This window comes from Papaver somniferum, unplaced genomic scaffold, assembly GCF_003573695.1.
Source record: "Papaver somniferum cultivar HN1 unplaced genomic scaffold, ASM357369v1 unplaced-scaffold_46, whole genome shotgun sequence".
NCBI lineage: Eukaryota > Viridiplantae > Streptophyta > Magnoliopsida > Ranunculales > Papaveraceae > Papaver > Papaver somniferum.
The window spans coordinates 242,957-256,233 of NW_020647193.1; the positions used below are offsets into that span (position 1 = coordinate 242,957).

General features: G+C 37.7%; 2 protein-coding genes across 2 annotated transcripts; one reads left to right on the top strand and one right to left on the bottom strand.

Moving 5' to 3' along the window:
• The first annotated feature begins 1,498 nt into the window (after positions 1–1,498).
• LOC113342650 (wall-associated receptor kinase 5-like) lies at positions 1,499–3,086 on the top strand. The gene is made up of 2 exons (XM_026587122.1): positions 1,499–1,656; positions 1,759–3,086. The coding sequence occupies exons 1-2, from the start codon at positions 1,581–1,583 to the stop codon at positions 3,033–3,035; spliced, it is 1,353 nt and encodes a 450-aa protein (XP_026442907.1). The 5' UTR covers positions 1,499–1,580; the 3' UTR covers positions 3,036–3,086.
• A 705-nt stretch (positions 3,087–3,791) lies between these two features.
• On the bottom strand, positions 3,792–6,075 carry LOC113342691 (60S acidic ribosomal protein P3-like). The gene is made up of 2 exons (XM_026587151.1): positions 5,805–6,075; positions 3,792–4,295 (listed from the first exon to the last, which is right to left on the bottom strand). The coding sequence occupies exons 1-2, from the start codon at positions 6,000–6,002 to the stop codon at positions 4,131–4,133; spliced, it is 363 nt and encodes a 120-aa protein (XP_026442936.1). The 5' UTR covers positions 6,003–6,075; the 3' UTR covers positions 3,792–4,130.
• Positions 6,076–13,277: the final 7,202 nt, after the last annotated feature.

Genomic DNA, 13,277 nt, shown 5'->3' on the forward strand with positions numbered 1-13,277 from the left:
GGAGATCCCAAGATCAAGGTTTCGAATGAGACAACTAATTTATAGTGGGTAAAGGTAAACACTATCAGAGAATTTTATTCTCTTTCCTTTTCCTATGGTGTAGACGTGATAGTGTGACTGCATGTGAAGGATGACTTTTAAGAAGTCTTAATGAGTTCTATAGTTTCAATTTAAGATTGAAGTGGGGTGTAGCAGTAACACTCTTAATGGAAACTCACCTATCTGAATGAGGAAGTGGGCCGCTTCCTATGAGAATATGAGCTTTGATTCTCTAGAGCATTCTGAGAAACAGGATATGTCCAGGGCCAAATTGGACAAAACGGCACGAGCTTGGCAGCAATCTTGGAGATATCACCCATGGTTGTTATCGCGAATTACATCAAATGCTAGCAGTTCAAGACATAGTTCACTGTCTCTAGCAAGTAATTCCGGTAATATCTCACTAAGCAAAGGTTCAAGACCTCATAGACACCTCTGCCTAAAATGGTATTTCCTGCGATTTTTATGTGATTTTCGTTTTGATGGTTTTGGTATTACTGGAACTTAGGACCTAAAGGTCACTAAGGGTTCACTAGTTCATGCTTTTTCACTTTGGTGAAAGATACCTATAGTCTCACCATGTGAGAACTAAAGATGAAAGCTCTCAATATTATTATGATTTATGCAATCCATAGTATGACCCTGGGGTCAACACACTTTTGTATGAGGGAGAGGACGTCGAAATGACTAGTATGATTTCAACACTTGCACGATCAGTCTGTTTGGATCGTGAGGTTGGGATGTTGATTTACCAAGATCTATATGTGTTTTCATGTTTTATTGAGTTTTCATTCATGTGGGGGATTGTTGGAAAACAATTAATAAAAAAATAATTTCTTAAAGTTTTAATAAAAAATTATAATTTATTGTTTTCTTTTGTGAATGAAACTTTTTAGTCCCACATTGTGGAGTTTCCAATTTTTAGTAGTTTTAAGAAACTATATAAACTTATTAGTCCCACATTGTGGAGTTTCCACTTCTTAAATTGTTTTATTCCATTATATAAAGAAATTCACTACTTTTGTAAAATTGATGGGAAAGGGGTTGCTCTATATTTTAGAGTGACCCCTAAGGGAAACTATTTTATAGCGTTTCTTAAGAGTTCGCGATTTTCCTTAACGGTTTTTTCGGAGTTGCCAAGCTCAAGTTGAGCATCTACTACATATGCTAGTAGTAGGTGTAATAAGGTGTTTTATCCTGAAGATATCCATCCTGTGAGGGCTATAGCATCACTCTTGAGTGTAGCCGGGCGCTAATGTCTTAAGGGCAAAGTGTTGAACACGTGACTCACTCTGTTTTTCCAAAGTTTTGCCTTGTTGCTGTTGTGGAGATATGAGAAGCTCGTTCGTTTCGTCAATCGATCAATTCCATTATAAAGGAGATAAGTATCAATAACTTTTGCTTATTTGATTTTTTATTTATTTTAATTATTGCACCCAACAGATGTATGCAAGGGAGATAGAGGTAATTGCTACAACACACAAGGGAGCTACATATGTTCTTGCAACAAGGGATATACTTCTAGAGTCAGAGATGATAATATGACAGATTGCATTCACAGCAATCCTCTTGAGAGCTCAAATAGTCAGCATAAAAACCTTAACAACATTGTTGTTGGTAAGCAGCCCTTTCGAATTGAAGCTTACATTGCTGAGTTCTAACAGCATCTTGCGGACTGAGGATATCGATCAAGATTTTTTAACTTTTTATTGCATGCAGGAGCCTGCCTTGACTTATTTCTTCTACTTATGAGTCTTCTGACTGGCTTATGGATATACTGGGGATATAAAAAACGAAAGCACATGGAAGTCAGAGAGGAATTCTTCAAGAAAAATGGTGGTTTGATTTTAAACCAACTACTTGATGAAAGAGAAGAGGACATCGAGACTAGTAGATATGTCAAAGGAGAAAAGAAGCATCGATCAATTGCTAAAATATACACCGAGCAGGAGCTGACAAAGGCGACCAATAACTATCATGAAAGTCAAATTCTTGGCCGCGGAGGGTTTGGCACGGTGTATAAAGGAACCTTATCTAATGGCGAAGTGGTTGCTATTAAGAAGACAAAAATAGTTGATATGGACCAAAATGAGCAATTCATAAATGAAATTGCTGTTCTATCACAAATCAATCACAAAAATGTGGTTCAGCTCTTGGGTTGTTGTCTAGAAAGCGAAGTTCCTCTGCTAGTTTATGAGTATATTGCGAACGGGACCCTTCACCAACATCTACATGAACGTCGTGAAGGTTCTGTTACTCTTTCATGGGAAAATCGTTTGAGGATAGCCTCAGAAGTTGCAGGATCATTAGCCTACTTGCACTCTGAAGCTTCCATACCCATAATCCACAGAGATGTCAAATCAGGTAACGTACTTCTAGAGGATGATTTCAAAGCGAAAGTCGCAGATTTTGGAGGTTCGAGGTTGAATCCTACCAATGAGGCTCAGTTAAGCACAGTAGTTCAAGGTACATTTGGGTACTTAGATCCAGAATACATGCAATCAAGCCAACTGACAGATAAAAGCGACGTTTACAGCTTTGGCGTTCTTCTTGTGGAATTGATAACCGGTGAAGCTGTACTTTCTAAAGACAGACCTGAAGAGGATAGGAATCTGGCTAGTTATTTTCTTTCTTCTATGAAAACCAACAGATTATTTGCGATTCTTGATGAAAGTTTGGTAAAGAATGACATTGAAAGAGTCGGTAGTGTAGTTGGGCACCAACAAATTCAAGAAATGGCTGAACTAGCACAAAAATGCTTAAGAATGAAGGGAGAAAACAGAACTTCAATGAAAGAAGTAGCAATAGTGCTGCACGGAATAACAAGGGTGTCGTCAAACCACCCTTGGGTCTTGGATGATGAGGAAGGTGCAACAAGCAAAGAAGAACGCATGCTCTTGTTAGAATCAGCTGAATTACTATCTTACACAGACAGCATATCAACAATTGGTGATAGCAGCAAAGGGATATCGGAATATCAAACAGAGGGGCGTTAACATATAAATCCAGCATTCTAGCCCATTTTGGCCCACTATATAAACACTGCAACGTGTGTTCCCATATTTTCTAGGGCTGCACATACTCCGGTACGGACCGGTTCTCTTAGGGAACCGGTGTCTGTACTTGGTGTTGGCCTATACCACTTTTTGAGGACCGGTACCTGTACCTCCGGTACCGGTCCGGTACAAGACCGGTACCGGTTTTTTTATCCGGAAAACGTTACAAATTAATATTAAGTTATACAACATTTTCATATGATTAATGTATCCAAAATAAGTCCAGGTTGCATACATACTTAAGTTCAACATTTCCATAACTTCAAAACAACAATCCAAAATAAGTTCGATTTGCTAAAAAGTAAAAAACAACATTTCCACAACCATAAGTCTGTCTACGACAAGTCGACAAGAAATGAAATGCGATCATTGCAAGCGAAAATGGATGGCTGCAAAGCCTGCACTTGCAATTTGCAATCCTAGCCTGCATTCATTTCCATACATTACATAGTAGCAATGAGAATTTGATATAAAAATGAATCTAAATTATGTTTCAATAAGGACAGCAAGATAAAGAAAGTTACCAACCTTCCATTCTTAGCAAGGAACCGATAATATGAATGGAGATCGTGTTTCTAGCCTTTTAGCCAATAATTATGTTTCAGATCCCAATTTCAAACATGCATTCATCAATTTCCACACCGGATTAATGAATTGGTAAATAAAATCATATATGTACTTTCAAATTACATCAAATTGCAGAAATTGCTGATCCTTCATTTATGAGAGTAAAATGAAATCCTATTGTAAAGCCAAGGAATAGCTAAACTGCATTGTGATCCATATCATAATGAGAGAAAATAAGAGTTGAATAAGTTTCCATAGACTAGTAGTAGTCCTAACTGCAAGATAAATCTCATTGCGGCGAATGAACACACCACAAATCATAATTTGTCCAACAATTAACACAAAATCCCATCAAACATCACATATAACGTAAACAACCTAGTTTTACAAAAATCCTGTCTGCAGATCACAAGTTACAACTAAGGACGAATTGTCATAACCTCCAATAATTCCAGTAACAAGGGTTGTCTAATCAAAGAGAGAGAATCCCATGTCATCATCGCTCTCCTCTTTCTCCTCCTTCTTCTCCTCAGCTGCAGGTGCTTCAGCAGCTGCTGCACCACCAGAGCTTGCTGCTGCACCACCACCAGAGCTTGCAACAAAAGAGCCAGCACTTGCTCCACCAATAACAACCTGAAAGACCCAATGTCACAGACTCATCAACTAATGAAACAGATAACGCTAAGGTTCTGAAAAAGAATAGACAGGAAAATAAAATTCAACATGACATGGAAAGGACTTTGATCACAAATTAGGACCAACACTTGACATCACAAATTTCCTGATTTGAATTCATACGTAAAACAGAGGAACATCAAGATTCGAATCAAGTGGATAACAAAATTACTGCTTGGAACACCTTGAACACATACAAATTTATTGTTTCATTTACATTGAAACATCAGATAAAGAATAGATTTGACTGACTCTTTTTGCTAGACCTAATCCACACCAGAACACAACATTCCCAAGCATAATTTCATAATTGTTAAAACATCTAATAACAAACCATCCAAAATAGGACAAACACTTGACATCACAGCTTTTCCTGGTCTGAATTCATATCTAAAACAGAGAAAAGTCAAGTTGATAACCAAATTCCTACTTGGAACACCACCTTGAACACATACAGAACTAATGTTCGTACAAATTGCACCACTCCTTTCACGCCTCCATACAACCAATGCTGCTACAGGGGGTTACCAAATCCCACAGGGGTTTACCAAGTCCATATAAACAAAACAATCCTCCCAATTGGACCTGCTGGATTGGTAACACCCCATGGAATTTGATAACCTCCTGTTGCAACATCAAATGTAATGGGAAGAACACTAAGATCCTTAGTGAAAGGCACGGTAACATTTTCTAAAAATGACAGAACACTAAAACATATAAACCCACAGGACAAACGATATCCACCACATCATTTGTCGCTACGAACAAAACCCTTAGAGCTCCTTTACCTATCATGGATTTAACCAAATAAAACCACATTTCCCACAGGAGCTAATCAACTTACATAACAAGTCCCAATTCCCACAAAAGCTACTTTACATGGCATGGATTTAACCAACTAAAACCCCAATGCCCACATTAAAACCCCAATTCCTACAAAAACTGTACCTAAACAATCAATCAGAACCATGAACAACTTGCAGAAAAGAGTATCCTAGAGCATACATTAATCAACAATAAAGATACAAAATATATACCAAAAAAAAAAAACCTTCATCATGAATTTTATTAGCAGCTTCAAAACCCCCAAATCTCAATTTCTTACAGAAAATTAAAGAATCTGAAACAAAACCCCTATTCAAATCCCCCAAATCTAGACTAATCAAGATGAAAATCAACTCTATGCCAAAAAAAAGGAAACCCTTATATGACATCATGGATTTAACCAACTAAAACCCCAAATTCCCACAAAAACTGTACATAAACATGACATCAATCACAACCAATCTACTTGCAGAGATCCATATAAATCAACAATAAAGGTACAAAATCAAACAAAAAAAAAAGACTTAATCAGTAATTTCAATAGCAGATTCAAAACCCCCAAATCCCATTTATAGTAAAAAAAAAAATCAAAGAAATCTGAAACAGAACACAGATCTATAAAGTTTCAAATAGAAATCAAACCTGGAAGACACCAGAAGTAGGAGTAACCAAAGAGAAGTTGGATTGAACGGCACCAGAAGAATCACGAGAAAGAACTTCCTGAACCAATTTCCTCTCCAAATCATAAGCACAATCAGCTGATGCTTCAACATCACCTTCGAACTGCTTTGCACTCCATTTTCCACCTGAACTCTTGCAAACAAATGTGAAGACTCCCATTTTCTCTTTCTTTTTTTCTGAAGCTAGAAATGAAAACCCTAAGATTTTGTTTGCAGCTTCACAGATTGCAGAAATTTCCAATGCTGTTTTGTTTATATAGGAGAAGGAAAGGAAACCCTAACCCTATAAGTTTACTCCTAGCAGGCGGAGTTTGGATTGGGCTGCCAGTGTGCTCAGCTATACTGCTAAAAACAACTATATTTTGGATACAGGCAGCCAACTGAAGTCCACCCCGGCCGATCCAAATGTCTTACTGGGTTAAAATACTTATCAGAGGTCCAGTTGGTACCAACGAATGAGATCCAGTGGACGTCTAATACATCCGTTTGGAGAGTTCTCAAATAGCTACATCCTTCCCCAATCCCACTGAAGTGAGATTTTCTTTGAAAATTGTATATATAATTTGAGTACTAATTGCTGGCCTCACATTGAAAGTTAGGCCAAAAACTTGAATTCTAGAGCTCCTGACCCGGCCAAAAACTTGAATTCTAGAGCTCCTGACCCCTACCAATAAGAAACGAGAGTTTACAATCTGTTTTGGAATTTTTCGTGCACACGAAATAGGGCAGGTTATCAATACCTAAACTCATGTACAATACAACGAGTACGTACTTTCCTGACAAAACCTATTCTACACCGAACCCTAACATTTTCATCTTCTCTTTCACTTCCTTCGCTACCTCGGAAACCTCATGCTTCACCACCATCTTCTTTTGGTGGTTGTTTTTATAAGCCTCTCTCGACTCTCTTTCTCTCTCTCTCAGAGTTTTTTTTTTTACCACAGCAGAAAATGAAATAAGTAAACGAAGCGCTCTTTCACACCGGACAGTGGTGGCTCACGCGATCTTTCAACAAAGACTGCCCTATTAATATATGAATATGAATCAGGTAAATTTATTTAGGTTTAATACCCTGATATGATTTAGGGTTGATTAATTTGTTTTGATCGGTTAGGGCTGGGGCTAGGGTTGATTAGTTTACAATTTTGTAATTTTTGCTTGATTAGAGTTATTAGCTCTTAATTCATGACAACATGGAATACAATCACTTTGTTTTGTTTATTTTATATAAAATTAAAATGTCGACAGTATTTCCATGTAGGTATTAATAACTTCTATCTCTTTATTTTTTGGTTGTGGGATAATCCTCATTGTTCTAACTTTTATGTTTGTTGTCTTTATGTTTCAGAGTGTTCGATCATATACCCAAGCAACAATTAAGGTACTAATGCTCTTCTGAAAGTCATCATTTTAACTTATTATTTGGATCACTAAAATGTCGGTAATTAATCAGGAACGATAGAATTGTGTATGTGGACCACAAAACAGGAACGATGTAGGTAATTAATCACAGAAAACACTTCCATATGCAGATTAAAGAAATTCATCGCTTTTTGAACTCAGGAGTTAAGATATTAACCTGCAGAATAGTTTTTCAAAAATAGTAGCTCTGACTGAGGTGAAAATCCACTAGAAAAGTTTTTAGCATTGAGGATTTAAAAAGAAATCAAAAGAACTATCGTTGATCTGTACTTTGTAGGTTGTTTGCTTTGTAGAGTAATAAGATTAAACATCTGCATTTGTACCATCATTTGAAGATTTGAGGTATTTGATTAACCCGTTGTAGGTAATGTAAACATGGGACTTTATGATTCATTGGCTGACTCTCTATATGAATTAAGACACTTTATGGTTAATAGAATTAGTTTGATAAAATATGGTATTATGTTTTATCATTCTCTACCAATTTGCAGTTACAACTATAGGATCCATTTACTTTATACAAACTTATTTTCCCACCATGTTGGCTCTAGGGATATCTTTTATCCAGATACCTTACAGACAAATTCTTTTATTTTTATTGGCGTCAGGCTCTATCTTTCCATATATTTGTCTCTGATAGCAAGTGGTTGGTGGGTTTTTTATCTGGTGGAATAGATGATACAGGCTATTTGTAACTAGAAGAAGCGGGTGTTCCAAAGGTGAAAGGCTGCTCATGATTTTGTTTATGTAGATGATTGCTTATGTGCTATATATAAGCTGACTTTTAAACTCTCTTCTGATATCCCTTTATGCCTTTGAATCACTAACACTTAACTGTCATTATTGCATTAGAAACTGTACTCGTTATCTTAGCTCAAAAGGCAGAGAACATGGTTCTAAACCATGAAGTTGTGGGTTCGACTCCCACAGATGGCATAAATAGAGTTGGTTATAACCTTAGACGTATTCAAGTTCTTGCGGAAATATTAGCTTAAGTGCAACAAATGCTATTATAACCTTACATGCTTTTGAGTTATGATGGAAAAATTAGCTCAAAGTGGAACACATGCATACATTTAAAAAGTGTCATATATCATCTTGGTCATGATTGATGGCTTTAATTAGTTTTTCACCGGTATCAAAGGAACACAAAAGATAGGAACTATTGCGCCTTTCTTTTTTGAAAGAGATTAGGAGTTTTAGAAAGAAAGAAGAAGAAGAAGAAGAAGAAGAAAAGGAAGAGGAAGAAGGTGTGAATTTGGAGATGAGAAGGATGAAATTTATAGGGCGAGAAAAAAAATTCGAGTGGTTGGAAATTTAGTCGTTGGCGTTTGTAGTAAAATGATGAGTGCTAAAAAGTGCATATTTCTATATCTTTTTGTTGGCAATTAACTCATCTTTTGTGCTCTCATTCTCCATTTTATCCCATATTCTGTATTTTCATTGTTTTCAAGAATAAATACTTTTCTTAATTAATTTTGTATTTTTAGGTTCTAAATAAAGTTTGGATGAATTGCGGAGTGAAAAGAGCAGAAAAGTAGTGAAAAGTCGGGAGGAATTACACAAGGAAGCCGCGAAGAATGTTGTGCTCAAGACCAAAAGCCTAGAACTGGGCTTGAAGAGGAAGAATTGTCCTTAAAGAAGATATGGGCTTGGCATATCCAAGGCCCAAAACCCTCACCCAAATCCATTTCCTATATCCATACCCGTTTCCCTTTCTAGCCGTCAGATTGGATCATCTCAGCATCCTATGGTCGCAGCATCGCCAGTACATCAAAGTCTGAAGCTCCTGTCTAACACTACAACACCTAACTCCATCTCAGACCGTCAGTTTTGATGTATCCCAGATCCAAAGGTCGTTTCATATCCATTTCCATCGAGCCGTTGGATCATTCCTTCATCTTTTCATCCAACATCTTCGCTTCGCTAAACATCAAAATTTTCTGCACCCGCTCAACACCACAATACCTAACCCTACCCAAAACAGAACCAAACGCACCCCAACCTAATTCCCATCGAGTTTCCTTCTTCTCCATCTCTTCTCCCTCACCCCCGATGCAGAACCCATTTCCACCACCTGCTTCGCCACCAACTCTCTGCCACTACCACAACCACCACTAACTCCACTTACCACCAACCCTAAGTCCATCATCACCTCTATTTATCTCAACTAGCCTTTTCAATTTCACATCTCCCCAAACCCTAGTCGTTTGTGTGTGAAATTGGAGAGAATAGTTGGTAGGCATCAATGGACAAATTGAAGGCATGGGAAGACACAAAAAACGCAATAGAAGAATGGTTCGACATTATTGAGTGTTTTCAGAAAGTAGGTATGATTTAATTTTGATTTCTTTGAAACCCTAATTTTGATATTTTGGGGATTCTAGGGTTAGACGTGTGCAACTATAAATTGAGACCTTGGGTTGTTGTAGAAGATATGCCTGGATTAGCCAGAGCACCACCAAGAGGCCTGGAATAGCCAGGACCTCAACTGTTAATGTTGTTTCAATTTCAGTTCAAGTTCAGTTCAATGTTTTAAAAAATTTCAATTCCATTGTCATTTAATTTCATTATGTTCTAACTCCATTTGCTAGGGGTTAGATGATACTCTTGAATTGTAAGCTAGGATAGTCCTTGTTCATGTCACTGTTCTTGTAGTGCTGATACTAAGTAGGATTGATAATTGGCTAGTTGAGTGAATGCACCTGTGATCAGCTGTGCTGTAAGAAGACAGCTGATTCTAGGGGTGTAAGAGTGGGAGTAGCTAAGGATTCAGTCCATTTGAAGGACTGTGCTTAATTGAAGTAGGGAAGTTAGTAAACTTAGTGATCAAATGCACCTGTGATTGAGTGTGCTGTAAGAAGACACTCAATGCTAGGGGTGAACTAGAGAACTTAGGGGATTAACCTTCCACTAATGCGGATTGCTAGATAACTGGTTGAGCAAACAAGCCTGTGATCAGCTGTACTGTGAGAAGACAGTTGATGCTAGGGGTAAGTTAGTAAGATTAGTTAAGTAAATCATCCATAATCTTCCCTGAGATGAAGCAAGAACATGATTTGATTAGGATCTGCCTTAGTTTAGGATCAAGAAGTGGATTCAAAGCCCTAGCATGTTCCTGTTTACTTGCTTTATATTCTATTGTTTTTCAGTTCAGTCACTGCCATCATCTCAAGTGTGTTTTAACACAACCAAGACTCTTTGTTACAACTCAGTTTTAGTGAAACCTTAAGCTTCAACTACACACACCTTGTCCCTGTGGATCGACCCGTATTTGCATTGTTCTACACCTCGACACCGTGCACTTTCGGTATTAGTTTGTGACTCTTTTAGAGAGCCACCAAGTTTTTGGCGCCGCTGCCGGGGACTTGGCTGTGCTGTTTTGAAGATTTCTTAGCCATCTTGCATTTCATTCTAGTCCATTTGCATCATTGCATCATTGTCTGCATCAGCATCTTGCATCTGCATTGCATTCCTGCATCTTAGTGTAACTTGCATAACCATTGCATTTGCATCTTCCCTGTTTCAGTGTAACATTTTTTGCATTATTGCATCATAACTTGCATATTCATCTCTTGTCTTTGCATACTCACTTGCATTTATTACATCTTGTTGTTCTTACTATTTTGTTGTTGTGCCTCACTTTCTTCTTTGAGCTGCAGGTACAACTGAAGTCCTGCTCTGTGCCTTGTGGTGCCTCTGAACTTGTGGTGCTGCTGCTGTGGAGCTGGTGCTGCATTATTGTTGCTAGAACTTGTGCTGCTGTGGTGCTCCTGCTGGTGCCAGGCCAAGTCTGCTGCAACCCCTGCTGCCTGGTGCTAAACTGAGCCATTAAAGCCCAACTGGGCTGTAAGCTGCAGAAGGTGAACCAAAGCCCAACTGGGCTTTTGCAACCAAACTGAGCAGCTGGGCTGTGCTTAAGCAAGTAAGCCTAAACCCATTAAGAGAACCCAACTTGTGGGCTTCCATTTTTAATTTGTGGGCTTGTAATAATTTTTTCCATTTTTCTGTTGGGTTTGTAATTAATTTCTTGTGGGCTTGTTTGTTTAATTGCTTGTGGGCTTGTGGTGTTAGATTGATTTGGGCCTGTAGTTTTAAATTAGAAAAACTGAACTTTTGAAAGCCCAACTGGGCCTCAGACCAAACAAGCAACAGTTGGGCTATTTCAAAAGCTACATTGGGCTTCAGTTTGCATACACATTGTGGGCTTAGTTCACCTTCCTTGGCAAAGCAATTTCTCCTACCAATGTGGGCTTGCTCCCAACACTAAAACCAAAATTCTTGCTCCCAATACTAAAACCAAAATTTTTTCTCCCAATTAAAAACCAAATTTTTCTACCTCTTTAAAACCAAATTTGCTCTCATCAAAACCAAAAGCTCCCAAATGGGCTTTGTCTTCAAAGTCTAAAACCAAAGTTTTCAAAACCCAATAAACCAAAGTTCTTCGAACCCATTATAGTCCAAATTTTTTCCAAAACCCGACAAAACCAAATGTTACCCATAAAAACCAAATTTTTCCCAAAAATCCAAACCCATTAAAAACCAAATTTTGGGCTTTGTAACATAGTTACTTAGCTTTTGAGACAAATCATGTCTGGATCTTGGTCTACAGTTGGGGAATACAACAAATCCCTTAGAGAACTTGCGTATGGACATAGTCCACGTTATGAACCTTCCATAGACCATGATGTCAATAGTTATAGGAATTATTATGGAAATTTTCAAAGTCTCGAGCCTCAATACATGAACCCTAATAACTATTCACACATGTATCATTCACCACAACGTGAAAATGAACATTTTGCTAGTGCCTCACTCACACAATCATCACTGATCAATCAATTAGAAGCTCGAATCACAGCTTTAGAAATGAAATCACATGAGGAATCTGTCACATCTAATTTTCTTAGGCAACCTGAAATCTATGCATGTCCCGCATGTGGTAGTTTAGACCACCCTGTTGAGAATTGTCATATTTTGCATAATTTTAGGCAATCTAGAGAAAATCCAAGGTATGAAATGCCTATAAATTGTGAGAATGGTAGTCACTGGGACCATAATCAATCCTTTGAGGGTTGCGATCAATATTTTGTAAACCCTAATGACCATGCACGCATGTACCATTCACCACAATTTGAACATGAATAATTTTGTACTCCCATAAATTTAGACTCCACCACAGAAGCTTTAAGACTCAGTAAGCAAAACTTTGATAGATCTACATCACGAATTCATGCATATTTAGATCAGATTTTGCTTCACCTACAAAAGGAGAAAATTCATGAGGAAATGTATGTTGTCCCTAATGAAGTGTCTAGTCCCATTCATGTAAATGATGTTGAATATGAACCTAATTTAGAGGAACATGAATCGACTAATGACACCACCACTGTTAATGAGGACCAATATGCATGCTACCATGATGATGATTATGATGATATGTTAGAAGAACATGAAAATATTGTGGAACCTGTTGGTTCAATAACATATGGCTTCTCGCCCTCGACCTTCATGAATGTTGTTTTTTCTAATACTCATTGTAATTCATATGATTTTGATATTGACATGGGATTCGTACAATTATTCTGCGAAGATGAGCATGACATAGGAATAGTTGAATCTTCTGTAGACACTAATGTTAATATGCATGAAAATATATTTGATGTGTCTGATTCTCTACCTAGGTCACATTGTGATATTTCTCCTGATTTGCCGATGCATGAGAATAAATCTGTTGATGATGCTGATGACTCTGATTGTGATCTTGCCAATTTGTTTGATGATTGTGAGCATGTTGTGACACGTGTAGAAGACTTAGGAGATGTTGATGTGATTAGTAATGATGTGCCTATCGTCCTACATAAGTCACAATCTGATGGCCTTCCACCCAACCTAGATTTGGTTTGTACCCATATTGTCAAACCGACTTTTCTGAGAGTACCTAATCTAGGTTTGGAACTGTGTGCTTCCCAAGTCCTCTTGGACTATTTTGCTTCTAAGTATAATACATTTG

Excerpts from the sequence above, each read along its gene's own strand:
- LOC113342650 (XM_026587122.1), top strand. The coding sequence starts at position 1,581 with ATGACAGATTGCATTCACAGCAATCCTCTTGAGAGCTCAAATAGTCAG. Across the intron at positions 1,657-1,758 it reads CCTTAACAACATTGTTGTTG|GAGCCTGCCTTGACTTATTT; the intron begins GTAAGCAGCCCT and ends TATTGCATGCAG.
- LOC113342691 (XM_026587151.1), bottom strand. The coding sequence starts at position 6,002 with ATGGGAGTCTTCACATTTGTTTGCAAGAGTTCAGGTGGAAAATGGAGT. Across the intron at positions 4,296-5,804 it reads CTACTTCTGGTGTCTTCCAG|GTTGTTATTGGTGGAGCAAG; the intron begins GTTTGATTTCTA and ends TGGGTCTTTCAG.